At 47.1% G+C, this 25,515-nt stretch overlaps 1 protein-coding gene across 1 annotated transcript; it reads right to left on the reverse strand.

Annotated features, from left to right (window-relative positions):
* Nucleotides 1-8,543: 8,543 nt before the first annotated feature.
* On the reverse strand, nt 8,544-25,235 carry LOC141176030 (uncharacterized). The gene is made up of 6 exons (XM_073660004.1): nt 25,090-25,235; nt 24,781-24,960; nt 24,583-24,706; nt 24,406-24,503; nt 24,127-24,217; nt 8,544-10,415 (listed from the first exon to the last, which is right to left on the reverse strand). Exons 1-6 carry the CDS (start codon nt 25,165-25,167, stop codon nt 9,367-9,369), a joined length of 1,620 nt encoding a protein of 539 aa, XP_073516105.1. The 5' UTR covers nt 25,168-25,235; the 3' UTR covers nt 8,544-9,366.
* Between the last annotated feature and the right edge of the window lie 280 nt (nt 25,236-25,515).

Consider the following 25,515-nt stretch of genomic DNA (forward strand, 5'->3'; position numbering starts at 1 on the left):
CTCCACCTCCCCTCCTTCTCTATCCATTGTCTTTTCTCTCAGTCTATCATGCCGAGTCTAATGGTCAAACGGAAAGAATGAACCAGGAGATAGAGCAGTATTAGGGATGTTTTGTCTCCTCCAATCAGGAAGACCGGGTGGAATTTCTGCCTCTAACCGAGTGTGCTCTAAATAAACATTCCTCTAAGGTTATCGGGACTTTGCCTTTTTTTTTAGCTGCGGTAGTTTTCATCCAGTGTTTGGGAATTTTTCAAGATTACAGTCCTCCATGCCAGAGGAGGAGAGATTTTGTTCCCTATTAATTAAAGGTTGTCCATTACTGTTAACATTGCCACTATGGATTTATATAGTGGCAACAAGTCTTTTTGTAAATAAATTGCTTGTTCTTTATTGCCTGTGGGCGGCGCTATCACCAGGCATCACGTGACCCCGGCTGCAGCCGGCTCCGACATCCGCTGATGCCACGTCAAGTTCCGGCTGCAGTTGGGCGTGAGCAAGTGACGCGCTCCCCCTTGATTGATGGGCTGTGGATGGGATTTCACCGCACGTCACAGCCCAGCATCCACTGCGTGCTTTACCAACGAAAGCAGAGAGGGAAAGCCCGCGACACCAGAACCACCACACCTATGTGGGGCAATTATTCTGCATGGAGGACTTTGTGGGGCCCATTAAACTGTATGGAAAGCTATGTGGGGCCTATTATACTGTATGGAGGACTATGTGGGGCCCATTATTCTGTATGGAGGACTATGTTGGGCCCATTATCCTGTAAACTGGTTGTCCGACGACTTTGTCCACGTTTTTCATTTTGGCCCTCTGCATGTTTTGAGTTTTATATCCCTGATGTAGAGGGTCAGTCTGAGTAAATGTGCATGGAAATGGCAATAATGGAAAGCTGCTAATTGGAGTTTGCCACAAGCCTCCTAATATAGCTGAACACGTAGAGGATGATATGCTGCAGCAAATTAAAAAGGCAACAAAAACAAGTCATGGTCAAAAGTGTTGGATCCCTTGAAATTGTTCCAGAAATGAAGTAATTCTCCCAGAAAATTATTGCAATTACACATTTTGTTATACACGTTTATTTCCTTTATATGTATTGGAACAACACAATAAAATAGAGAAAAAAGGCAAATTGAACATAATTTCACACAAAACCACATAAAATAGGCCGGACACAATTGTTGGCACCTTGCCAAACTTGTGGGTAAATAACTTAGTTTCAAGCATGTGAAGCTTCTTCAAATGCAATTGTGCCAAGTAACAGGTGTGGGCAATATGAAGATGACACCTAAAACCAGATAAAAAAGGGAGAAGTTGATTCAATCTTTGCATTGGGTGCATATGTGCGCCACACTAAGAAAGGAGAAAACAGAAAAAGAAGAGAACTGTCTGAGGAGTTAAGAACCAAAATTGTTGAAAAATATCAACAATTTCAAGGTCCATCTTCAGAGATCCAGATGTTCCTTTGTCCATGGTGCGCAACATAATTAATACATTTACAACCTATACAGTCAAATATGGTGGAGGTTCAAAGATGTTTTGGAATTGGTTTGCTGCCTCTGGCACTAGGTGCCTTGACTATGTGCAGCGCATCATGAAATCTGAAGATTAGCAAAGGATTTTGGGTCACAATGTACTGCCTAGTGTCAGAAAGCAGTGTTTGTGTGCTAGGTCATCAGTCTTACAGCATGACAATGACCCCAAACATACTTCAAGAAGCACCCAGAAATGGATGGAAACAAAGTGCTGGAGAGTTCTGACCCTCAATGAGCTAGGATCTAAATCCCATTGAACACCTGTGGAGAGATCTTAAAATTGCTGTTTGGAGAAAAATATTACAATTTGAGAGTCATCAGTGGTTGATACCATCTTCAGTTAGCCATTAAAAGGTAATAAATTTGAAGCTTTCGAGACTACTCAAGTTGGTTCATCAGGCATAGTATAACATAAAATCTGAAGAGTCACATATTTATACACAAGAGGGCACAGGAATAATGCAATAGATAAGACAAGTGACATGAAGCAGAACTATCAGTATGGGAGAGGGAGAAGCAGTTGTGGCCGTAAATATTGGAAAGGTTCAAAGATCAGGAGTATGAAAGTTTTATTGTCCTGTGATTGAGGTCTGGTCCATGATTGTGATGCCCCCAAACGGTCTGAGGAGCACATTCCTTAGTTGATGTAAAGACATAAATCCATGAGACACATTCATTCCTGCTCTGAGTGTGTCAAAGGTTGTCATAACTTTGTCTCTCTGAGATTTGAAGTTACCTTTTAATACAAGTAATTTCATGTCCGTGAATGTTTGGCCACAAGTAGATCGATTCTTTTATTGTGTGGCGATGAGAATTCATCCTTGTTCTAAGTTTTTGCCTTGTCTCCCCTACATACAGACCCCCAGTTGGACATTTGCTACATATAATTAAGTACACTACATTGGATGTGATGCAGCTGAAAGTACCTGGGATCTTGTGGTCCTGATGTGAGTTGGGAATCTTTATCTTGCCCGTGGTCATTATAAATAGACAGGTTTACAGTTACAGTTGGTGAGGATGAATGTTGTAAGTTTAACCACAAAGGTGAAACTATCCTCCCGGTCAGTTTGCTTTCCCTCCCAGTACCTTTTCATTCTAACAATGTTAGGTTTCTGGGAGATTATACTTGTTCCTTTTATTTTTGGTTCTCCTTAGCTTGCCTTCTTTGCCCTATATGAATGTGTTTTTGTTTCTCATTCAGAGTTTTCATATTTTACTTCATACTTTCCTTTCCCCTGGTTGACAGTGTGTTGCAACCTCCCCTCTGGTTCCTCCGAAGGTACGAGAAACTCCTCAATGGCCTATTAGGGAGTTACCGTATTTTTCGGACCGTAAGACGCACTTTTTCCCCCCAAAATTTTTTGGGGAAAAGGGGTTGCGTCTTATGGTCCGAATCTAGTCAAATTATAGATATTATGGTGCTTACTGTGGTGTTGTGGGGCGGAGGCAGCAGCAGTGGTGATTGAGTGTGGTCGTACTGCAGGTAGCGAGTGGCAGGGCAGGGAGAGGTATCACACACCACAAAATCAGTGGCGCCGCCATTAATGCACTTACGCTGCATTACACAGGAGAAAGTGGGTGGTCCCGGGCCAGATCACATGCTGCAGTGACGATACAAAAGAGGCAGGGCCGGGGGGACTGCACGCTGTGCTGTTATGTGTTGTCTCGGCCCTGCCTCTTTTGTATCGTTACTGCAGCATGTGATCTGGCCCGGGACACCCCACTTTCTCCTGTGTAATGCAGCGTAAGTGCATTAATGGCAGCACCGCTGATTTTGCTGTGTGTGATACCTCTCCCTGCTTAGCCCGATGGAGCTGTCATAGTGAATCCAACGGCGCTGTTATGAATTCACTATGGCAGTGTTAGACAGGAGTTAGTGGGTGGTCCTGGGCCAGATCACATGCTGCAGGGCCAGGGCAACACAAAACAGCACAGCATGCAGTCCCCCGCAGCCCTGCCTCTTTGGTATTGTCACTGCAGCATGTGATCTGGCCCGGGACCACCCACTAACTCATGTCTAACACTGCCATAGTGAATTCATAACAGCGCCACTGATCCCTGATGATCCTCTCCCTGTAGTGCGACCCCGCTCCCTCCAAACAAGAAACAGTGAGGCAAGCATTAAAGCACATACAGCAAAACACTACCACTGTGATGAACTATAACTCCTAGCATGCCATAGAAGCTGCAGGACATGCTGGGAGTTATAGTTCTCCTTAGGGAAATCACATGAAATAAATGTAGGGCGAACTATAACTCCCAGCATAATACAACAAAATAACAATGACCAATAGGACCTTGAATGTAATAAGGCGCATACCACTAAACATTATATGAACCAGAGAGACCCTAGGTATTTTCAAAACCCCAAAGTAACATAATCAAAACACCATATGTTAGACTAAAAAAGATCAATGCTTTATTTATATATTTTTTTAAAAAGATAACACATAGGTATAGATAACATGTGTGAAAGGACATAACATGGGCATGTGGGGCAGCAGGGGGTAGATAGAGACACAGCTGGTATCAAATTCACATTGGACCTATAATAGGTCACATAGTCCAACCCATACAATTCATAAGTCACAAACAATGTGTGCTGAAAAAGTTATAGAAAAAGTTATAATGACATAGATCAAGTGACCTGTAACAAGTCACAGTATAAACAACCATCAGAGGTTTTTTCAGCAACACAAAGTACAAGCATCACATGGAAAGGGTTAAGTAAGGCATACTTAGTGAAAGTAAACAGATAATCAGCAGTGTCAGGGGAGGCCCCGACACGTGTTTCCGTACTTCCTCAGGGGGCGTGGTGGGATGTGTGTGGATACAGTGCCTCCAGACAAGAGCTGCTTGCACCGCCCAACCCGTGGTGAGGTTCATATCTACATTTAATAATCAGTGGCACGCCATCGGGAACATCCTTGATAGACACTGGCGGATCCTAAAAACTGACCCAAGTCTCCGGGAGGTTTTGCCGGATCGTCCTCTTATGACAGCAAGGAGGGGCAGGAGTCTCAGGGATACTCTGGTGCATAGTCACTATGTATGCCAGAGTGTCCTGCCTTTCAATGTTGGCAACCCTACGTGGGGCTGCTATCCCTGTGGCTCTTGCCTCTCCTGCAGAAACATAGAATCATAGAATGGTAGAGTTGGAAGGGACCTCCTGGGTCATCTTGTCCAACCCCCTGCTCAAAGCAGGATTCACTAAATCATCTCAGACAGATGTCTGTCCAGCCTCTGTATGAAGACGTCCATTGAAGGGGAACTCACCACCTCTCGTGGCAGCTTGTTCCACTCATTAATCACCCTGAGGCTATGTGCCCACGTAGCGTTTTTCAAGCGTTTATGCTGCGGAATTTCCACAGCGGAAACGCTTGTAAAACGCTAGGTAATCCGCACCCCATGGTCCCCAAGGGGATTCCGCATGTTCTATGCACATGCTGCGGATTTTTCTGCAGCGTTTATGCTGCGTACAAAAATCCGCAGCATGTCATTTAATTTTGCGGAAGCGCAGCGGAACTCCCGCCATTGACTTGCATTGAGACGCACAGAAACCGCGACTGTACATTTTTACAAGCGGCTTCTATGCGTCTCTATGTGCGGATGGTACCCAGTTCTGGAGGAGAGGAGACTCTCATCCAGACCTGGGTACCATTATACCTGTAAAAAAAGAATAAAATAACAAATAAAGTTTATACTCACCCGTCCGGCGTCTTCTCTCTAAATGCCAGCAGCGCTGAAGGACCTTCGGTGACGTCACAGTCATGTGACCGCAGGCCCTTCACCGCTCTGTCTCGCGATATGCCGGCAGCCGGGAACCAGCCAGGAAGCAGCGCTGCAGCCACGCCGGGGCCTCGGGGGTGAGTATAGCTTTATTTGTTTTAATTTTTACGGTTCACACTGTATAAATCCATGCTGTTTGCATGGATTTATACAGTGTGACCTAGTTGTCAAGCACTTTCCAAGTGATGCTATCGCCTGGAAAGTGCTTGTCAATCTGCATGCAGAAACGCATGTGAACCCGCATGTGGATCCGCATGTATTCTGCAGGAAAAACGCATGCACAATCTGCATGCGTTTTTTTCTGCCAGGGAGATGCAGAAATGCTGCAGAAATTTTCTGCTTCATTTCTGCATCGTGGGCACATAGCCTTACTCTCAAAAAGTTTTTTCTAATATCTAATCTGTGTCTCCTCCCATTTAGTTTCATCCCATTGCTTCTAGTCTTTCCTTGTGCAAATGAGAATAAAGATGATCCTTCTACAATGTGACAGCCCTTGACATATTTGTATACAGCTATTAAGTCTCCTCTCAGTCTTCTTTTTTGCAAGCTAAACATTCCCAAATCCTGCAAACGTTCCTCACAGGACATGGTTTGCAGACCAGTCACCATTCTGGTCGCTCTTCTCTGAACTTGCTCCAGTTTGTCTATGTCTTTTTTAAAATGTGGTGCCCAAAACTGTACACAGTATTCCAGATAAGGTCTGACCAAAGAGGAGTAAAGACCGATAATGACTTCACGTGATCTAGACTGTATGCTTCTGTTAATACATCCCAGAATTGTATTTGCCTTTTTTGCTGCTGCATCACACTGTTGACTCATGTTCAGTCTATGATCTATTAGTATACCTAAGTCTTTTTCACATGTACTGTTGCTTAGCTCTATTCCTCCCATTCTGTATATGCTTTTTTCATTTTTATTGCCCAGATGTAGTACTTTGCATTTTTCCCTGTTAAAAACCATTCTGTTGGTTGCTGCCCACTGCTCCAGTTTATTTAGGTCTTTTTGAATCCTCTCTCTCTCTTCTCTAGCATTAGCTATCCCTCCTAGCTTTGTGTCATCAGCAAATTTAATCAGTTTACCCTCAATTCCTTCATCTAAATCATTGATAAAAATGTTGAACAATACAGGTCCCAGGACGGAGCCCTGTGGTACCCCACTTGAGACATTCATCCAGCTGGATGTGAAGCCATTTACAACCACCCTTTGAGTCCGATCACTAAGCTAGTTATGAATCCACCTAACAGTTGCCTGGTCCATTGCATACATGGTCATTTTTTCAATAAGGATGGTGTGAGATACTTTGTCAAATGCTTTGCTGAAGTCAAGATATACTATATCTACAGCATTTCCCTGATCCACCCAGTCAGTGATTCTGTCATAGAAGGAAATTAAGTTAGTCTGACAGGACTTGTTAGTTACAAACCCATGCTGACTCTGGTTAATCACTTCATTCTTATCCAGGTACTTACATACATGTTGTTTAATAATTTGTTCAAAGATCTTTCCTGGTATAGAAGTCAGACTCACCGGCCTATAGTTCCCTGGGTCCACCTTCTTCCCCTTTTTGAAGATAGGAACAACATTTGCTCTTCTCCAATCTTCTGGGACTTCTCCTGTTCTCCAAAATTTTTCAAAGATTATGGAGAGTGGTTCTAAAATTTCTTCTACGATCTCCTTCAGTACTCTGGGGTGTAATTCATCTGGACCTGGAGACTTGAACTCATTTATGTTAGCTAAATATTCCCTCACAATCTTTCTGTTTACAGATAACTTGGATTCCTCTATTCCTTTAAAAGGAACATGGTTAGGACTAAAACATTTTCTAATGCAGATGGCACGAGAGTTTTTGACATCAGGCAATATATCTCTTGTAGCAGCGTTGGCGTCATTTATCATGCCACCTGTGGATGTGGGCTCATCTACGTGGGGCTCACGTCTAGGGAGTTGAGGAGACGCGTGAGGGAGCACGTTTTGGATAATTTGGGGGCTGGGGAGGTGGAGGATGTATCATCACTTCAGACCCTGCCAAGACATTTTAAGCAATATCATCATTGCGACCCTAAGAGTCTGCAGATCTGTGGCATTGATCAGGTCCATTTGGGCCTAAGAGGTGATGATGTAAAGAAGGCATTGGTCAAATTAGAATGCCACTGGATCTATAGATTGGGAACTATGTCACTAGCAGGCCTAAACGAATGATTGAGTTTTTCCCCCTTCCTCTAGCCATTGGTGGTTGTTTGCCCCCTCCGTGTCTCCTCTTCCTTGGACGTGAGCGCCCTCGGGGTATGATCCATGCTCTCTTGGCTACTTTTATCTATGGGTTTTACCTATTAGATTTAGCATGTTCTTTGACTCCTCTTGTGATTGCCCTCAACATGATTTTTATAAGTCCTCCTACCTAGATGCCTCCCCCTGGTGTACTTTGAGGGGGGCAATTAAAAAATCCCCACCCCATCCCCCCACTCCCTATATATACTGGTTTAGTATTAATCAAATAATAATTTTTTTTTATTGATTTATCTCTGCATTTCTGCCCTATATTTCTCTCTTTTCAGTCTGTCTTTTAGTAAGTGTGTGTTTTTATCTTATTTTTTTAGCTCACTTCTATTTCCCCCGGCCTCTCTCTGTGTCTGGGGCTTCATCAGACCATTGGAAGAGAACCTGATTGTTTTTGATGACAAATTGGTTGGATCAAATTGAACTCTTTCCCTTTAAGGATAAGGAGCGGACATGGACACCTGTTTAGTATGGACATTTACTGCAATATCATCTGTTATGTATTACATGGATGACCTTTTGGTGCAGGGTGAATGGGGTAACACTTGTCACTCCACCGATATGATGTATCTCTTCCTTTGTTGTTAAGTAGTCTGTCCTGCTCCATATTTATTCCTTATATGCTCACGATCGATTCCTGTGGTCCGACCTTGTGCGCATGCGCCGGATGCTGTGGTCATGCAGCTGCGACGTGGTCTCGGGTGGGCGGCACCCTGGAATATGTGACGTCAGTGGGGGAGTTCCCGCCCACTGACGCCGCCTGAGACCGCGCCGCTGCCCCCAATGTCTGCTGCAATGTGGAGACATGCACCGTTATTGGTCAGTAACTGATTGCTTAACATGGGACCCATGTGTATATATAAGAGGCCCTGAATCCACACACATCCCACCACGCCCCCTGAGGAAGTACGGAAACACGTGTCGGGGCCTCCCCTGACACTGCTGATTATCTGTTTACTTTCACTAAGTATGTCTTACTTAACCCTTTCCATGTGATGCTTGTACTTTTTATGTGTTGCTGAAAAAACATCTGATGGTTGTCTATACTGTGACTTGTTACAGGTCACTTGATCTATGTCATTATAACTTTTTCTATAATTTTTTTCTGCACACATTGCTTGACTTATGGATTGTATGGGTTGGACTATGTGACCTATTATAGGTCCAATGTGAATTGGATACCAGCTGTGTCTCCATCTACCCCCTGCTGCCTCACATGCCCATGTTATGCCCTTTCACACATGTTATTTATACCTATGTGTTCTCTTTTTAAAAAAAATATATAAATAAAGCATTGATCTTTTTTAGTCTAACATATGGTGTTTTGATTATGTTACTTTGGGGTTTTGAAAATACCTATGGTCTCTCTGGTTCATATAACTCCCAGCATGCCATAGAAGCTGAAGGACATTCTAGTTTTTTTCCCTATTTTCCACCTCTAAAACCTGGGTGCGTCTTATAGTCCGAAAAATACGGTAGATCCGTAGTGGCATTTTTAGTTGTGCAGCTAGGGCCTTTTTAGTCAGTACAGAGACTTGTTGGGTGTAGTTGCGGCATTCTCCCCTATGTGGGTTCTCCGGTGGCTATCAAGATGCACTTTCTGGTTAAAACATTTCCCACATTTTGAACATGAAAATGGCTTCTCCCCTGTGTGAGTTCTTTGATGTTTGATAAGAGTTGATTTCACTGTAAAATATTTCCCACATTCTGAACATGAAAAAGGCTTCTCCCTTGTGTGAGTTCTCTGATGTGCGATAAGATTTTATTTCTCTGTAAAATATTTCCCACATTCTGAACAGGAAAATGGCTTCTCCATTATGTGAGTTCTCTGATGTGCGATAAGATTTGATTTCTCTGTAAAACATTTCCCACATCCTGAACAGGAAAATGGCTTCTCTCCTGTGTGAGTTCGCTGATGCATATTAAGATGTGATTTCTGTGCAAAACATTTCCCACAATCTGAACATGAAAAAGGCTTCTCCCCTGTGTGAGTTCTCTGATGTTTGATAAGATTTGATTTTTTTGCAAAACATTTCCCACATTCTGAACATGAAAATGGCTTCTCCCCTGTGTGAGTTCTCTGATGTGTGATAAGAGTTGATTTTTCTGTAAAACATTTCCCACATTCTGAACATGAAAAAGGCTTCTCCCCTGTGTGAGTTCTCTGATGTGCGATAAGAGTTGATTTCTTTGTAAAATATTTCCCACATTCTGAACATGAAAAATGTTTCTCCCCTGTGTGAGTTCTCTGATGTATATTAAGATGTGATTTCTGAACAAAACATTTCCCACAATCTGAACATGAAAAAGGCTTCTCCCCTGTGTGAGTTCTCTGATGTGCAATAAGAGTTGATTTCTCTGTAAAACATTTCCCACATTCTGAACAGGAAAATGGCTTCTCTCCTGTGTGAGTTCTCTGGTGCCTTACAAGATCTGATTTCTGATTGAAACATCTCCCACACTTTGAACAAGAAAATCTATTCTCCGCTGTGTGAATTTTTTGATGTTTAAGAAAAGACTTTTTGAGGGGAAAACTATTTGTATATTCTGAACGTGAAAATGGCTTCTTTGCTTTAGGAGCAATTTGTTTTTTAATGCTTATTTTGTGACTTTGATTTTCCTTAGTAGTCAGTAATGAATCAGAAGACAGATCCTGTTGCAAAGGATCAAATGAGAGACCTTTGCTGTGAAGGGATGATGGTATATCTGGAGTAATGGCATTCACTTCAATTGTATCCCGTGGAATCTCAAGATCATCGGATTTAAAAATTGAAGATGTCAGCTGTCCCTCTGATCTCCTGGTACAGTCATCTGCCAAGAATAAAACCAATTATTATTTAATAAAAAATCCTTGAATTTTATATTTTTGAACATTTCTACTTAAACTGTCCGTAAAAAAGGCAAGTTATATAAAAAATGCAATTATTCACCAGGACAATGACAGTTCACAGTCTAATAGAAAACCTCATAGGATGAACCAGTAGATCGTAGTGTTCAACTGTTTGTTCATTCTGCCTCCCAAATATGGAATAAAAAGCCACCAATGTTATGTAGGCGAAAATAATACCAATAAAAACTTCTATTCATCTCACAAAAAAACAAGTCCCCACTCAGGTCCATCATCTGTCAGTGGAAAACAGAGGTTTCCACATTATTAGTGGATCAAATGCTCTTGAAAAGCAACATGGCTTCCATAAACCAATCCAGCAATATCCGCTCTCCCAAAGTCAGATCTCCCCCTCGCTTCTGAGCCTTGCAGTGTGCCCAAACCGCATTTAGCCTCCATGTATTTGGCATTGATATAGTGACAACAACTCACTTAATTTACGGAGCACAATCTGGGCACTATGTGTTGGGTAATAAAATGGTATATTAACAATTTTCACTCTCCAACATCCACTGCGTGCTAATTTCTGAAAAGTGACTGTGGAGTCAAAATAGTCACTACTCCTATAGATTATTTCACTGAGGGTTATAATTTCCAAAATGGAGTCACTTTATGGGGATTTCTACTGCTCTGATATTCTGACATTTTGTCATATTAGGGCTTCTGCAAAAGGTGTGTCCCATCTCCTCTGGGTCGTCAGCTTCTCCTTCTGCTTCATCTCCTCTTACATCTGCTTCTCTCACCAGGAGCCGCCTTATTCATCCTGCAGGCGGCGCTGGTGATGGAGGAGATGTCAGAATCAGAAGCTCTGGGGGGCGCAGGCTCTGTCCAGCCACTAAGATTAGGGTGCCTGGGACCAGTAGTACCATCCAGTCTGGCAGTATGGGTGTGTGTGCTGTCCAGCTGGAGTAATCTGCTCCCTGCTTTAGCCAACTGGAGAGCACCACACCCTACTAAAGCTGGAAGCATATTGCCAGAAGCAGCCAGATACAGCCTTGTTCTCCTCTGGTTCAGTCCTCTGTGCTCAGCTCCCGGCTTGTGTATTTGTTTCCTGTTGTGACCTCGGCCCGTTTACTGACTAATCTTGTGTCTTCTGATTTTGTATTTTCTTTGACCTCCTGGTTCTGACCCGGCCACTTGACTATTCTTCTTCCCATCTCACGCCACAGAACAGCAGGTAACACCGTGGCCCAAGCCTAGGGGTCTCTGTGTAAGAACAGATCCATGTAGAGGGGTTAAAGGGTGATGAGCAAAGTAATTTGTGAAATCTGTAAACAGGGTAGATCGTGCCAAGCCTGTTTGTGGTAGCCATCTTTTGATCTTCCGGGTGACCATGACCAGTGCCCCCAATACATTGTGTCTGCAAACTATTCCAGCAAAATCTGCATTCCCAATAGCTAAATGGCGCTTCTTCCCTTCTTAACCTGCCATGTGCCCAGACAGTAGTGTACAACCGCATATAGGGGATTGTCGGATTCAAAAGAAGTTGGAAAATAATTTGTAAGCTCCATTTGTTTCCTATTATCCTTTGTGAAGAATTCCAAATTATCACCACATAAAGTGACACACGTCAGATTTGAAAAATGGGTTCTGATTAGGAACACAAAACTGGGGAGGGGGCTGTGATTTCTATATACTGAACAATTGCCCTCCTGACGTCCAAGGTATGGAAGGATTTTTCCTTTTCATTTTTGGGGGACTGGCAGAAAGACGGCAGTATTATCTCTTGATTCAGGTTCGAACTGGACACCACCTTAGGGAGAAAGGAGGGGTCCAATTTAAGAACCAATCTGTCTTCCAGAATCTTAAGGTATGGGTCCAGAACTGAGAGGGCCTGGATCTCGCCTACCCGTTTCGCTGTAGTAACTGCCACAAGAAAGGCTGATTTCATAGAAAGCAGGTCTACTGATGTTTCTTCTAGGGGTTCAAAGGGAGGCTTACATAAAGCCCTCAACACCAGGTTCAGATCCCATGGCGGTACTAGACTCCTTATCGTGGGTTTTAAACGAGAAGTTGCTTTTATGAACCTTGATATCCATGGGTGGTCTATTAAGGAGTAGTCCAAAAAAGCACTTAGGGCCGAGATATGAACTTTTAACGTATTTGGCCTCAGACCCTTATCAAATCCCTCTTGGAGGAAATCCAATAACGTTGGAATATTGGGGTGAGGCGAATTTCCCACAGACTGACCTGCAAAGCTACAGAACTGTTTCCAAATCCTAGTATATGTAACAAACCTGGCGGCGTTCTTGCATAGTGGTCCATCTCCCACTGTGCAAGAGCGCGCACTTGATCTCCAGTCCAGGGTGTCTCTCTGGCTTCCCTCCATGCTGTCTGTTTGCTTCTGTGTCTGCTGCTTAAGGGCGGCGCCCGATCACTTCCTGCTTCTTGTACCTGCTGCAGGCACACCCTTTGTGCGTCCTCAGCCTATTGCTGTCTGTCACCTGGTATTTAAACCAGCTGCCCCATTAACCCAGGCCTGAGCATCTTGCCCTGTCAGTTGGCTTTTGTCTCTGACATGCCAGGTCCTGTCTATATTACCTGTCTTGCAGTATCTGTTCCCATGTCTGTACTGTGTCCTATCTGTGTACCTTAACCTGCAGTCTGTACTCGTTCCTTGCCTGTTCGTTCCGCCTTCCTGGAGGCTGTATTTCCAGGCCAGTCTGAACACGCTCCTTGCCTGTTCGTCCTGCCTCTCTGGGGGCCGTATTCCCAGACCCGCTCCTGTATTCCGCTGCAGTGTCGGTCTCCTCCGTACACTCAGTTCCAGTCTGAACTCTCTCCTATCTTTTACCTGTTTTTTCTCTATGTCCGTTCCTTTCCTTTTTCTGCAGAGTCTGAACTCGTACCTACTCCTGCTCGTTGTCACTGTACTTCCGTTTGTGAGTTTGTGGTCCACTCGCTACTTCTCTGCAAGTACCCTGTGGGTATCTGGTTCTGCCTTTCCCTTCTAGTCTGTTCCGTGTGAACAGAGCCCTGTTCCTTCCGCGTCTGCGGTTTTCGCTTTGCTCAGCTCTGTCCACCGCGTCTGCGGTTTTCGCTTTGCTCAGCTCTGTCCACCGCGTCTGCGGTTTTCGCTTTGCTCAGCTCTGTCCACCGCGTCTGCGGTTTTCGCTTTGCTCAGCTCTGTCCACCGCGTCTGCGGTTTTCGCTTTGCTCAGCTCTGTCCACCGCGTCTGCGGTTTTCGCTTTGCTCAGCTCTGTCCACCGCGTCTGCGGTTTTCGCTTTGCTCAGCTCTGTCCACCGCGTCTGCGGTTTTCGCTTTGCTCAGCTCTGTCCACCGCGTCTGCGGTTTTCGCTTTGCTCAGCTCTGTCCACCGCGTCTGCGGTTTTCGCTTTGCTCAGCTCTGTCCACCGCGTCTGCGGTTTTCGCTTTGCTCAGCTCTGTCCACCGCGTCTGCGGTTTTCGCTTTGCTCAGCTCTGTCCACCGCGTCTGCGGTTTTCGCTTTGCTCAGCTCTGTCCACCGCGTCTGCGGTTTTCGCTTTGCTCAGCTCTGTCCACCGAGTCTGCGGTTTTCGCTTTGCTCAGCTCTGTCCACCGCGTCTGCGGTTTTCGCTTTGCTCAGCTCTGTCCACCGCGTCTGCGGTTTTCGCTTTGCTCAGCTCTGTCCACCGCGTCTGCGGTTTTCGCTTTGCTCAGCTCTGTCCACCGCGTCTGCGGTTTTCGCTTTGCTCAGCTCTGTCTACCGTGTCTGCGGTTTCGAATTTGTCTCTCAGTCTGTACTGGACCCTACCCAGCCTGTGCTCTAGTCTGCCTGTTCCTGTATTCCCCGGTGTGGGTCAACAGCCGTGTCCGGAGTCTGACCTGGAGTAGACCCTGGTTCCTCTGCTCGGTTCCTCCCTGGTGCACTGGCGTCGTATGCCGTCGTGCGACCGGATCGGGCAGATACTTAGTTACGCCCCTCCAGGCACTCTCCGGTTCATGGCACAGTGGAATCACTACATAAACACGAACACGCCAGTCAGTCCGGGCGTGTGCATTACAGCATGCTCAGGCCATGGTTCCCGTTGAGCCCCACGGCCTTCGCTCTCTGAGAAGTTTTCCAGCGAATACATGCATTAAAATAAATAAATAATTTTTTTTTTTTCCCTTTAGCTGAGTTCCAGGCGAATTACGCACCCGTCCAGATGGATCTATCTGCTCTCGTTCCTGCGGATCCGCTACGTTATTATGGGGATCCAAGACAAAGTCGTGCATTTGTGGAGCAATGCATGCTACACTTCAAGTTCTACCCTCTATGTTTTCCCACCGATCGGGTTAAGGTGGCATTCATTATGTCTTACCTGGCGGGTGATGCCTTGGAATGGATCAACCCCCTATATGAAACACAGGATCCGATCCTCCTGGACCTAATGGCCTTCCTGGTGGCCTTTCTAATGGTCTTCGATGATCCTAATCCGGAGGCTCCTGCTGAAGCTTCACTTCCCAATATCCCGGAGCAGCCCCAATGGGTAATGTGTGTGGGTAGCGCAATAGTCCTCCAGTCCAATGAGACTACTGCCCACCCAGAATCCTCACAGGGTGACTACGCTTTCCGGAATACTTCTCCCAACCTCAAGAGGCAGTCCAGACGTGCTAGGCGTAGAGGCAAGCGGTCACGCCAGGGTCTGTCCTCCCTGAGACCTCCTGACCCCAACCTTGAAGTCCCTACTGAAGCTTCATCTCCCTGTATCCCGGAGAAGCCCCAACGGGTAATGTGCGTGGGTAGTGCACCAGTTCTCCTGCCCGAAGAGACTTCTGCCCATCCAGACTCCACACAGGAGAACTTCCTGCACCCGGCATCAGATGCTTCACCCACTTTAACCGGTGTGCATGTCCAAGGATGCTCCAAAGCTGTGGTTACCTCAGAGTCTGTGCACCTCTACTACCTGGCGGAGGACCCCCTGTTGCCTCCTGAATCCTCCGGGATACCACTCGATGACAAATGGAGAGAGACTTCTCTACACCCGGTACTCGATACTTTGTCCGCTTCGTCCTGTGAGCCTGACAATGGGTACCCCAAAGTGGTAGTTACCTCCGAGTCTCTACACCCCTCCGACCAGGGGGAGGACCTCCAGTTGTCTCTAGAACCCTTCGGGGTGCTACCTGGTAGCGAAAGGACAGAGACTCTCTTATACTCTGTACCTGATACCTCGCTCGCTTCGTCCAGTGAGTCCAACCTAGTGTACTCCGAAGCAGAGGTTACTACCGAGTCTCTACACCCCTCCGACCAGGCGGAGGACCTCCAGTTGTCTCCAGAACCCTTCGGGGTGCCACCTGGTGGTGAATGGATAGAGACTTTCCTATATCCTGGATCTGATACCTCGCTTGCTTCGTCCAGTGAGTCCGACCTAGTGTACTCTGAAGCAGAGGTTACCCCTGAGTCTCTACACCCCTCCGATCAGGCGGAGGATCTCCAGTTGTCTCCTGAACCCTTCCGGGTGCTACCTGGTAGCGAATGGACAGAGACTTTCCTATACTCGGTACCTGATATCTCGGCTGCTTCATCCAGTGAGTCCAACCTAGTGTACTCTGAAGCAGAGGTTACCCATGAGTCTCTTCACCCCTCCGACCTGGCGGAGGACCTCCAGTTGTCTCCTGAGCCCTTCGGGGTGCTACCTGGTAGCGAAAGGACAGAGACTCTCCTATACTCTGTACCTGATACCTTGCTCGCTTCGTCCAGTGAGTCCCACCTAGTGTACTCCGAAGCAGAGGTTACTCCCGAGTCTCTACATCCCTCCGACCAGGCGGAGGACCTCCAGTTGTCTCTAGAACCCTTCGGGGTGCCACCTGGTGGTGAATGGACAGAGACTTTCCTATATCCTGGATCTGATACCTCGCTTGCTTTGTCCAGTGAGTCCGACCTAGTGTACTCTGAAGCAGAGGTTACCCATGAGTCTCTACACCCCTCTGACCAGGCAGAGGACCTCCATTTGTCTCCAGAACCCTTCGGGGTGCCACCTGGTGGTGAATGGACAGAGACTTTCCAATACTCGGTACCCGATACCTCACCTGCTTCGTCCAGTGAGTCCGACCTAGTGTACTCTGAAGCAGATGTTTTCCCCGAGCCTCTGCACTCTTCTGACCCGGCAGAGGACCTCCAGTTGTTTCCTGACTCCTCCGGGGTACCACCAGATAACAAAGAGACAGTGACTTTTTTTCACCCTGTACCTGATAACCTGTCTATTTCTTCCTGTGAATTTGACAAGATGTACCTCGAAGCAGAGGTTATCCCCGAGTCTCTATACCCCTCCGACCAGGCGGAGGACCTCCAGTTGTCTCCTGAACCCTTCGGGGTGCTACCTGATAACGAATGGACAGGTACTCTTCTATATTCGGTACCTGATACCTCGCCCGCTTCATCCAGCGAGTCTGACCTAGTGTACTCCGAAGCAGAGGTTACCCCCGAGTCTCTGCACTATTCCGACCCGGCGGAGGACTCCCAGTTGTTTTCTGAATCCTCCTGGGTACCACCAGATAACAAGGTAACAGGGACTTTTCTACACCTTGTACCTGATACCTCGCCCATTTCATCCTGTGAGTTTGACAAGATGTACCCCGAAGCAGAGGTTACCCCCGAGTCTCTGCACTCCTTCAACCCGGCGGAGGACTTCCAGTTGTCTCCTGAACCCTCTGGGGTGCTACCTGATAATAAGTGGAGAGAGACTTCCCTGTGTGCTGTTCCTGGTACTCCACCTGTTTCGTCTGTTGCTGAGGATGGCTGGATAGGAGGTAGCATCCTAGCTACCCAGATGAGACCAGTTTCTCCAGTGGACAGTGGAAGTGATCTCCTTGAAGTAAAGGATTGGCCCTCGAATTCCCTGCGGAACATTCTGGCAGGCCTGAAGAAGAGGGTGCGTAAGGGGGGGGGGTACTGTAACATACCTGGCGGCGTCCTTGCATAGTGGTCCATCTCCCACTGTGCAAGAGCGCGCACTTGATCTCCAGTCCAGGGTGTCTCTCTGGCTTCCCTCCATGCTGTCTGTTTGCTTCTGTGTCTGCTGCTTAAGGGCGGCGCCCGATCACTTCCTGCTTTTTGTACCTGCTGCAGGCACACCCTTTGTGCGTCCTCAGCATATTGCTGTCTGTCACCTGGTATTTAAACCAGCTGCCCCATTAACCCAGGCCTGAGCATCTTGCCCTGTCAGTTGGCTTTTGTCTCTGACATGCCAGGTCCTGTCTATGTTACCTGTCTTGCAGTATCTGTTCCCATGTCTGTACTGTGTCCTATCTGTGTACCTTAACCTGCAGTCTGTACTCGTTCCTTGCCTGTTCGTTCCGCCTTCCTGGAGGCTGTATTTCCAGGCCAGTCTGAACACGCTCCTTGCCTGTTCGTCCTGCCTCTCTGGGGGCCGTATTCCCAGACCCGCTCCTGTATCCCGCTGCAGTGTCGGTCTCCTCCGTACACTCAGTTCCAGTCTGAACTCTCTCCTATCTTTTACCTGTTTTTTCTCTATGTCCGTTCCTTTCCTTTTTCTGCAGAGTCTGAACTCGTACCTACTCCTGCTCGTTGTCACTGTACTTCCGTTTGTGAGTTTGTGGTCCACTCGCTACTTCTCTGCAAGTACCCTGTGGGTATCTGGTTCTGCCTTTCCCTTCTAGTCTGTTCCGTGTGAACAGAGCCCTGTTCCTTCCGCGTCTGCGGTTTTCGCTTTGCTCAGCTCTGTCCACCGCGTCTGCGGTTTTCGCTTTGCTCAGCTCTGTCCACCGCGTCTGCGGTTTTCGCTTTGCTCAGCTCTGTCCACCGCGTCTGCGGTTTTCGCTTTGCTCAGCTCTGTCCACCGCGTCTGCGGTTTTCGCTTTGCTCAGCTCTGTCCACCGCGTCTGCGGTTTTCGCTTTGCTCAGCTCTGTCCACCGCGTCTGCGGTTTTCGCTTTGCTCAGCTCTGTCCACCGCGTCTGCGGTTTTCGCTTTGCTCAGCTCTGTCCACCGCGTCTGCGGTTTTCGCTTTGCTCAGCTCTGTCCACCGCGTCTGCGGTTTTCGCTTTGCTCAGCTCTGTCCACCGCGTCTGCGGTTTTCGCTTTGCTCAGCTCTGTCCACCGCGTCTGCGGTTTTCGCTTTGCTCAGCTCTGTCCACCGCGCCTGCGGTTTTCGCTTTGCTCAGCTCTGTCCACCGCGCCTGCGGTTTTCGCTTTGCTCAGCTCTGTCCACCGCGCCTGCGGTTTTCGCTTTGCTCAGCTCTGTCCACCGCGCCTGCGGTTTTCGCTTTGCTCAGCTCTGTCCACCGCGCCTGCGGTTTTCGCTTTGCTCAGCTCTGTCCACCGCGTCTGCGGTTTTCGCTTTGCTCAGCTCTGTCCACCGCGTCTGCGGTTTTCGCTTTGCTCAGCTCTGTCCACCGCGTCTGCGGTTTTCGCTTTGCTCAGCTCTGTCCACCGCGTCTGCGGTTTTCGCTTTGCTCAGCTCTGTCCACCGCGTCTGCGGTTTTCGCTTTGCTCAGCTCTGTCCACCGTGTCTGCGGTTTTCGCTTTGCTCAGCTTTGTCCACCGCGTCTGCGGTTTTCGCTTTGCTCAGCTCTGTCTACCGCGTCTGCGGTTTCGAATTTGTCTCTCAGTCTGTACTGGACCCTACCCAGCCTGTGCTCTAGTCTTCCTGTTCCTGTATTCCCCGGTGTGGGTCAACAGCCGTGTCCGGAGTCTGACCTGGAGTAGACCCTGGTTCCTCTGCTCGGTTCCTCCCTGGTGCACTGGCGTCGTATGCCGTCGTGCGACCTTGGTCGGATCGGGCAGATACTTAGTTACGCCCCTCCAGGCACTCTCCGGTTCATGGCACAGTGGAATCACTACATAAACACGAACACGCCAGTCAGTCCGGGCGTGTGCATTACAGTATAGATGGCTGACGTTACTGGTTTCCTACAGGCTTGTAGAGTTGTAATTACCCGATGAGAAAGGCCCTTAGAGGCTAGGATCCGCCTCTCAGGTTCCATGCTATCAATTGGAGGAATTGGATGTTCGGATGTAACAAGGGACCCTGCAATAGAAGATCTCTCCTGGCTGGGAGTCTGAATGGGTGATCCACCGCCATCCTGTGTAGCAGAGGGAACCAGCTCTTTTTGGGCCAGTAGGGCGCTATCAGAATAAGAGCTCCCCTCTCCTGTTGGATTTTCCTTAGTACTCTTGAGATGAGAGGGACTGGAGGAAAGGCGTACACCAGTTTGGTCCCCCACGATTGAGAAAGGGCATCTATTCCTTCTGGGCTGTCGGCTGGGTCCAAGGAAAAAAAAAGCGCTGCAGCTTCCTGTTTTTCCTTGTTGCGAACAGGTCTATGAACGGGGTGCCCCATCGTTGAATGATTTGATGAAACACCTCCGGATTCAGCACCCAATCTGAGGAACCAACTCTTGCTCTGCTGAGAAAGTCTGCTACCACATTTTCGGACCCCCTTAGATGAATAGCCGATATTGAAAGGACATTTCTCTCCGCCCAGTAGAAAATTCTTGACGCCAAGGATTGTAACCATTTTCCTCTTGGACCTCCTTGTCTACGAAGAAAAGCGATGGTGGTGCTGTTGTCTGAGAAAATTTTTATATGATTTCCTCTGAGCAAATGCTGGCATCTTTGAAGAGTCTCCCAGACCGCCTTTAGCTCTCTGAAATTTGACGACCTGTGTTGTATCTCCTTGGGCCACATCCCTTGTAGATGTCTGTTTCCTATGCTTGCTCCCCAGCCTTTTTGGCTGGCATCCGTATGGATCTGGATTGAAGGAAGAAGGATCCAGTCTACTGCGTTTTCCAAGTTTGAAAGGTCTGTCCACCAGGAAAGGGAGTTTTTTAGCTCTCTTGACAGTCTCATTTTCTTGTCTAACCCCGATGGTCGTCTGTTCCAAACTGACAGGATCGACTTCTGTAACGGCCTTGAATGGGCCTGTGCCCATTTCATGCTTGGAATGCATGAGGTCATCAGTCCTAAGATCCGCATGGCGTATCTGATTGAGGTGGTCTTCCGTTTCTCAAAGTTGTAAATTTCCAGTTTTATTTTTTCTCTTTTCTCCTGGGGCAAGGAGGACTTTTGAAGACTGGAATCTAAGAGTACCCCTAGAAATACTTTTGTAGTACTTGGATGGAGGCTTGATTTTTCCCAATTGATGTTCCACCCCAAATATTCCAGGGTTTCGATCGTATGCTCTTGTTGACTGAGAAGAAGAGACTCTGACTCAATATATCGTCCAGGTAAGGGATGATTATAATCCCCTGTGTTCTTAAGAAGGCCGCTACTTCTGTCATAACCTTTGTGAATATTCAGGGGGCCGAGGATAGACCGAAGGGTAGGCAAGTGAACTGAAAGTGGTGTACTGTGCCTTCCTGCTCTAGAGCGAACCTTAGGTATTGCTGGTGACTTGGGTGAATTGTAACATGGTAATATGCATCCTTGAGGTCTAGGGTGCACATTACCGATCCCTTCTCTATCAATGGAATGCTGGCTTTTATAGTTACCATTTTGAACCTTTTGTATTCCACCCACTGGTTTAAGGGCTTGAGGTTTATAACCGTACGGCGTTTGCCCGAGGGTTTTAACACCGAGAAGAGGGAGGAATAATGGCCTAAACCCTGCTCTGAAGGGGGGACCTGTTTCACCACGTGTAGGGATTGAAGGACTAATATATCCTGCCATAGACTTTTGAGATCTACGGGGGAGCGAGGACGAGTGATTTGGAAACGACGAGGGGGGGTATGGGAGAAGTCTATTTTGAAACCTTCCCCTAAGGAACGCAGGATCCATTGTTTTTTTTAATGGACGCCCACTTGTCCTGAAAGAAAAGAAGCCTACCCCCTACTCCAATGGTGTCATGGTCTAGCTGGGGCCCCAGAGGTGACCTGATCTGCTTTGTCCTTTCCTCCCTTCCTGTAAGACCATCTCCCCGTCTTACCCTTACCCCTGTAATCACGTTTATGGGATCGACGGGGTCCACGAAAGGGCTGGTATCTTTTAACCCTAAATCCTTTTTTCTAGTCGGATGCTCTTTCTAGGATCTCGTCCAACACTGGACCAAAGACCCGAGCACCCGAAAAGGGGATTGAGCACAATTTATTCTTTGAGTGGCTATCCCCCAACCACGTCTTTAGCCATATCGCCCGTCTAGCTGTATTAGATAATACGCTACATCTAGCTGCGAATCTGACTGATTTGGCCGAGGCATGAGCCATGAATTGAGTTGCCAGCTTTAACATGGGAAGAGAGTCTGATAGCATCTCTACAGGGGAGTCCGACCTAATTTGATCTGACAGCTCGTCTAACCAAAGGCACATGGATCTTGCCACTGAAGTGGCAGCGATATTTGACTTAATTATGGCTGCTGAGGCCTCCCAACTCCTCTTGAGCATGCTCTCTGCCTTCCTATCCATTGCGTCCTTGAGGCAAGAAGAGTCCTCAAAGGGGATGGATGTTTTCTTAGCCACTTTCGCTATTGGAACATCTACTTTAGGGATTTCCTCCCAAAGTTTGATGTCCTCCGGATTGAAAGGAAGACGGGATTTAAAGTCTCTTGGCACAATGAGTCTTTTCTCCACTTCTTCCCATTCCTCCATAATCATTGATTTTAAATGCTCATTTACAGGGAACACTATTTCTCTGAGTTCTCAGACCTGCGAACATTTCATCTTGTCTGGAATGGGAGACCTGAGTGTCCTCTAAGTTCATAGTATGCCTGATGGACCTTAACAGCTCATCCGTATGTTCCGTAGAGAAGACCTATTTCTTTCTCTCTTGTGAGGGTAACTGAGAGAAGCGATCCTCATCCTCTTCTAGACTGTGCTCTGATGCGGAATCTGAATATTCTCCTTCCTCAGACGCCTCTTCCCTCTCCCACCTAGGTCTTTTCTGGCGAGGAGAGGGCTGAACTATTTGGGGTGACGGCTGTGTACGGGAAGGCATGAGGCTCGAGACTGTACTCTGGACCTCCTCACGTATCAGATCTTATATCCGTCAAAAAGGAAGTTTTTTCTTCCTTTAGGACCTCGGCTATACATTTTTTACACAGCTGCTTTTTATATGAGTCCTGAAGCTTTGTGTTGCAGTCTATACATCGTCTTGATTTCTTGGAAGAAGGTCCAGACCTCTGGGTTGCCCTCTCCTAATCCATAAAAAAATATAAAAGGACACCGGAGATTTACTATAAAACCCTGTCCTAGAATACTCTGATTTATCCAGAGAAGGGCCTAAGGCTGTACTCACACTGCCCAGGGACTCTGAAGGGGCCTCTGACCGTGAAGGATTAGCTTCCATGGTGTCAGTGTGTGTGTGTGGCTGAGGTGTACCCTTTTATAGGGTCTTACCTGATCCAGGTGGTAGCCACGCCCCAACGATAATTGTTATTCTTAATGCCCTGGAGGCTCACCACTGCTTCCGGGCACCTGTGCGTACTGGATGCCGAAGCCTCTTCTCAATGCCGGAAGGGAGAAGCGGCGTGCGCTCCACCCTGGAACGCACGCTGGCCAAAGCAGAAGTCCGCTCTTCTGACTCCGCCTCCCGGCCGGAAGTCTCGCACCGTGCTCGGCGTGCGTTCCACCCTGGAACGCACGCCGGCCCCAAAGCGGATGTTCCTTGATCACTCCGCCTCCCGCCGGAAGCCATACACCGCGCTCCTCCGTGGAGCGCACGCCGGCCCCTCAGCCGGTGGGATAGCGCAACGCTCAGAGCCCCCTGTCCGGGGGATACAGCGGCAAGCGGCGGTCTTCTGGCTGAGGGACCCCGCAAAGGAGTATCAGCATGGAGCCTCTGGACCGAAGGAAGGGGAGAGTTCTCAGACCCCCCCAATCCCCCTGGCTCTCAGGTAACTTATCTTCGGAGAACCTCTCCATAGCGTCCTGTCCTGCTAGGGACAGGAAAAACATACTGAGGGTGTGATGGGGAGGGGGGGGAGGGGGGGCCTTTTAACCTCTCATGTGTTTCCTGTCCCTAGAGGAACAGAGGACTTAACTCCTGTCGTGCCGTTATGATGGACGTACTGGTAAAGATGTATATTACAGCCATCAGCCATGCACAGCTTAGAGATATATCATGGCACAGGAGTAATGTTTTTTGTATAGTTTATTGCAATCCTGTTTGAAGTTAGTTGGTTTTAAAAGAAATAGAAAAGTCAGGATAAAGGGAAACTCTGTTGTTATTGGACAGAAATTCACACTTGGCCCTCACTGCACATTTAATGTTGTCGATAATAAAAGTGAAGTTTGGCCAGAAAGACTGGCCCTGGTCTTGTAGGGACCATATGAGCACATTCAGTAGCACAGAAGGGAGAGAAGGTAGATTCATCCAATAAGATATCAGGGTTCTAGGAAGCCAACAGCATCATTACCCTCCGCTTTCTCTTACAGGCCCATCATAATATTTTTCTTCAAGTGATTTTCTCACTTGTCAGCACATTCTACGTACGCTGTCATTTGGCTTTGTAGTTTACAGATCTGGGCAGGTAACGGTCAGCGTCTCCTAATCCCAGGGGGTAGGGGTATTCTCCAGGTTGTAAGTTATATAGAAAAGGGCTTTTACAATTACACAAAGTAAATTGAACATTTTTGAACGGAGGAGAATGTTGTGGTCTAGCGGCAAAATGGTGATCACACAATTGTGACACAGCCGGACTACACCACCGATAAAGCAGCCACAGCTGGTGACTAAGAAGAATCTGTGACTTCTGTGTATTTAGTGGTTACTACTCACCTGGGTAGTCATATGTAGGAATCTCCTCTTTACACCACTCATCACCCCTCACATATGTCTCTGTAGTATTAATATGGATCAGATCTTCACCCTGAAACAAATATAAAAGTAGATGGAGAAGTGACATGTATGATCGGCTCTAATCCTGCCATCTCCACCGTTCTCATTACACAAGTATAAAACATATAATACTGGTGGATAAAACAAGACTGAGCACAAGACCTTTACAGCCGTCTACACATCATAGGGGAAATCTCATGACACCTTCTCTCCATCTACCTGATGATCCTGAGGAACATTGGGATCTTCTAGTTTACAGTCATGTGGAAGAAGAGGACGGGGACATCTCTCTGGTGTTGTCCTCTTACTGGATAGATCTGGAGGAAACACATACAGGGACTGAATTCATTCTTTACATACAGATAATTATAGGCCGTGTGTATTTAGTCCTATTACCTGGTGATGTGAGGGGCTGGGGAACCTCCATCATGACGTCCCTGTACAGATCTTTGTGTCCTTCTAAATACTCCCACTCCTCCATGGAGAAATAGACAGCGACATCCTGACACCTTATAGGAACCTGACACATACAATGATACAGTCATCTCCCCGATCCCTTCATAGTGTTGCTATATAATGTCCCAGCAGTGTCACCTCTCCAGTCAGCAGCTCAATCATCTTGTAGGTGAGTTCTAGGATCTTCTGGTCATTGATGTCATCATGTATCAAGGCTTGAGATGAAGGCCCCGTGAATGGGCTCAGGGTTCTTTCCCATCCCTCAGACACATGGACCTGATGGCGCTCACTAGAGGTTTTCTTCACTACTGTGTAATCCTGGTTATGGAGAGACACATTCATAAATCTCCCTCCAGACATTTTCAGAGTCCTCACCTCTTCAGTTCTGTCCATCTGTTATTCCCATAGATAAGAATGATGTAATGTGACGTCATCAGAATGTCTCACCTCTCCAGTAAGCCGGAAGAGGATCTCTAGGGTGAGGTGTAATATCCTCTCCACCATCTTGTCTCTGTCCATATCCATCTTTGATGGGGAAATCAGGAAAATTGTGTTATATAGAAGATCTTCACTGAGAGGATCCGATATTGTAGAGACCTGAATGAGAAGATGATGAGCCGATGTAACATCATAAAAATCCTGTGTAATAATACAACCATTGGAGATAACGAGGGGAAACATATGAGGAGATTTATTATTTGACAGTATTTAGTTTTTTCTTTACATCTAGTAATAAAACCTATATATTTTAGGCCATAGATAATAAGCAATTTCTTTCTCGGAGTCTGCAGCTTAATACGTTTCTCATAGACCCACGGTCAGGGAAATATTGAGAAGATAATAACAATTAGTCCCAAACCCCATTTCCCTCTC

The sequence above is a fragment of the Phyllobates terribilis genome, unplaced genomic scaffold (assembly GCF_046119375.1).
Source record: "Phyllobates terribilis strain yellow unplaced genomic scaffold, ASM4611937v1 Scaffold_17__1_contigs__length_24005725, whole genome shotgun sequence".
NCBI lineage: Eukaryota > Metazoa > Chordata > Amphibia > Anura > Dendrobatidae > Phyllobates > Phyllobates terribilis.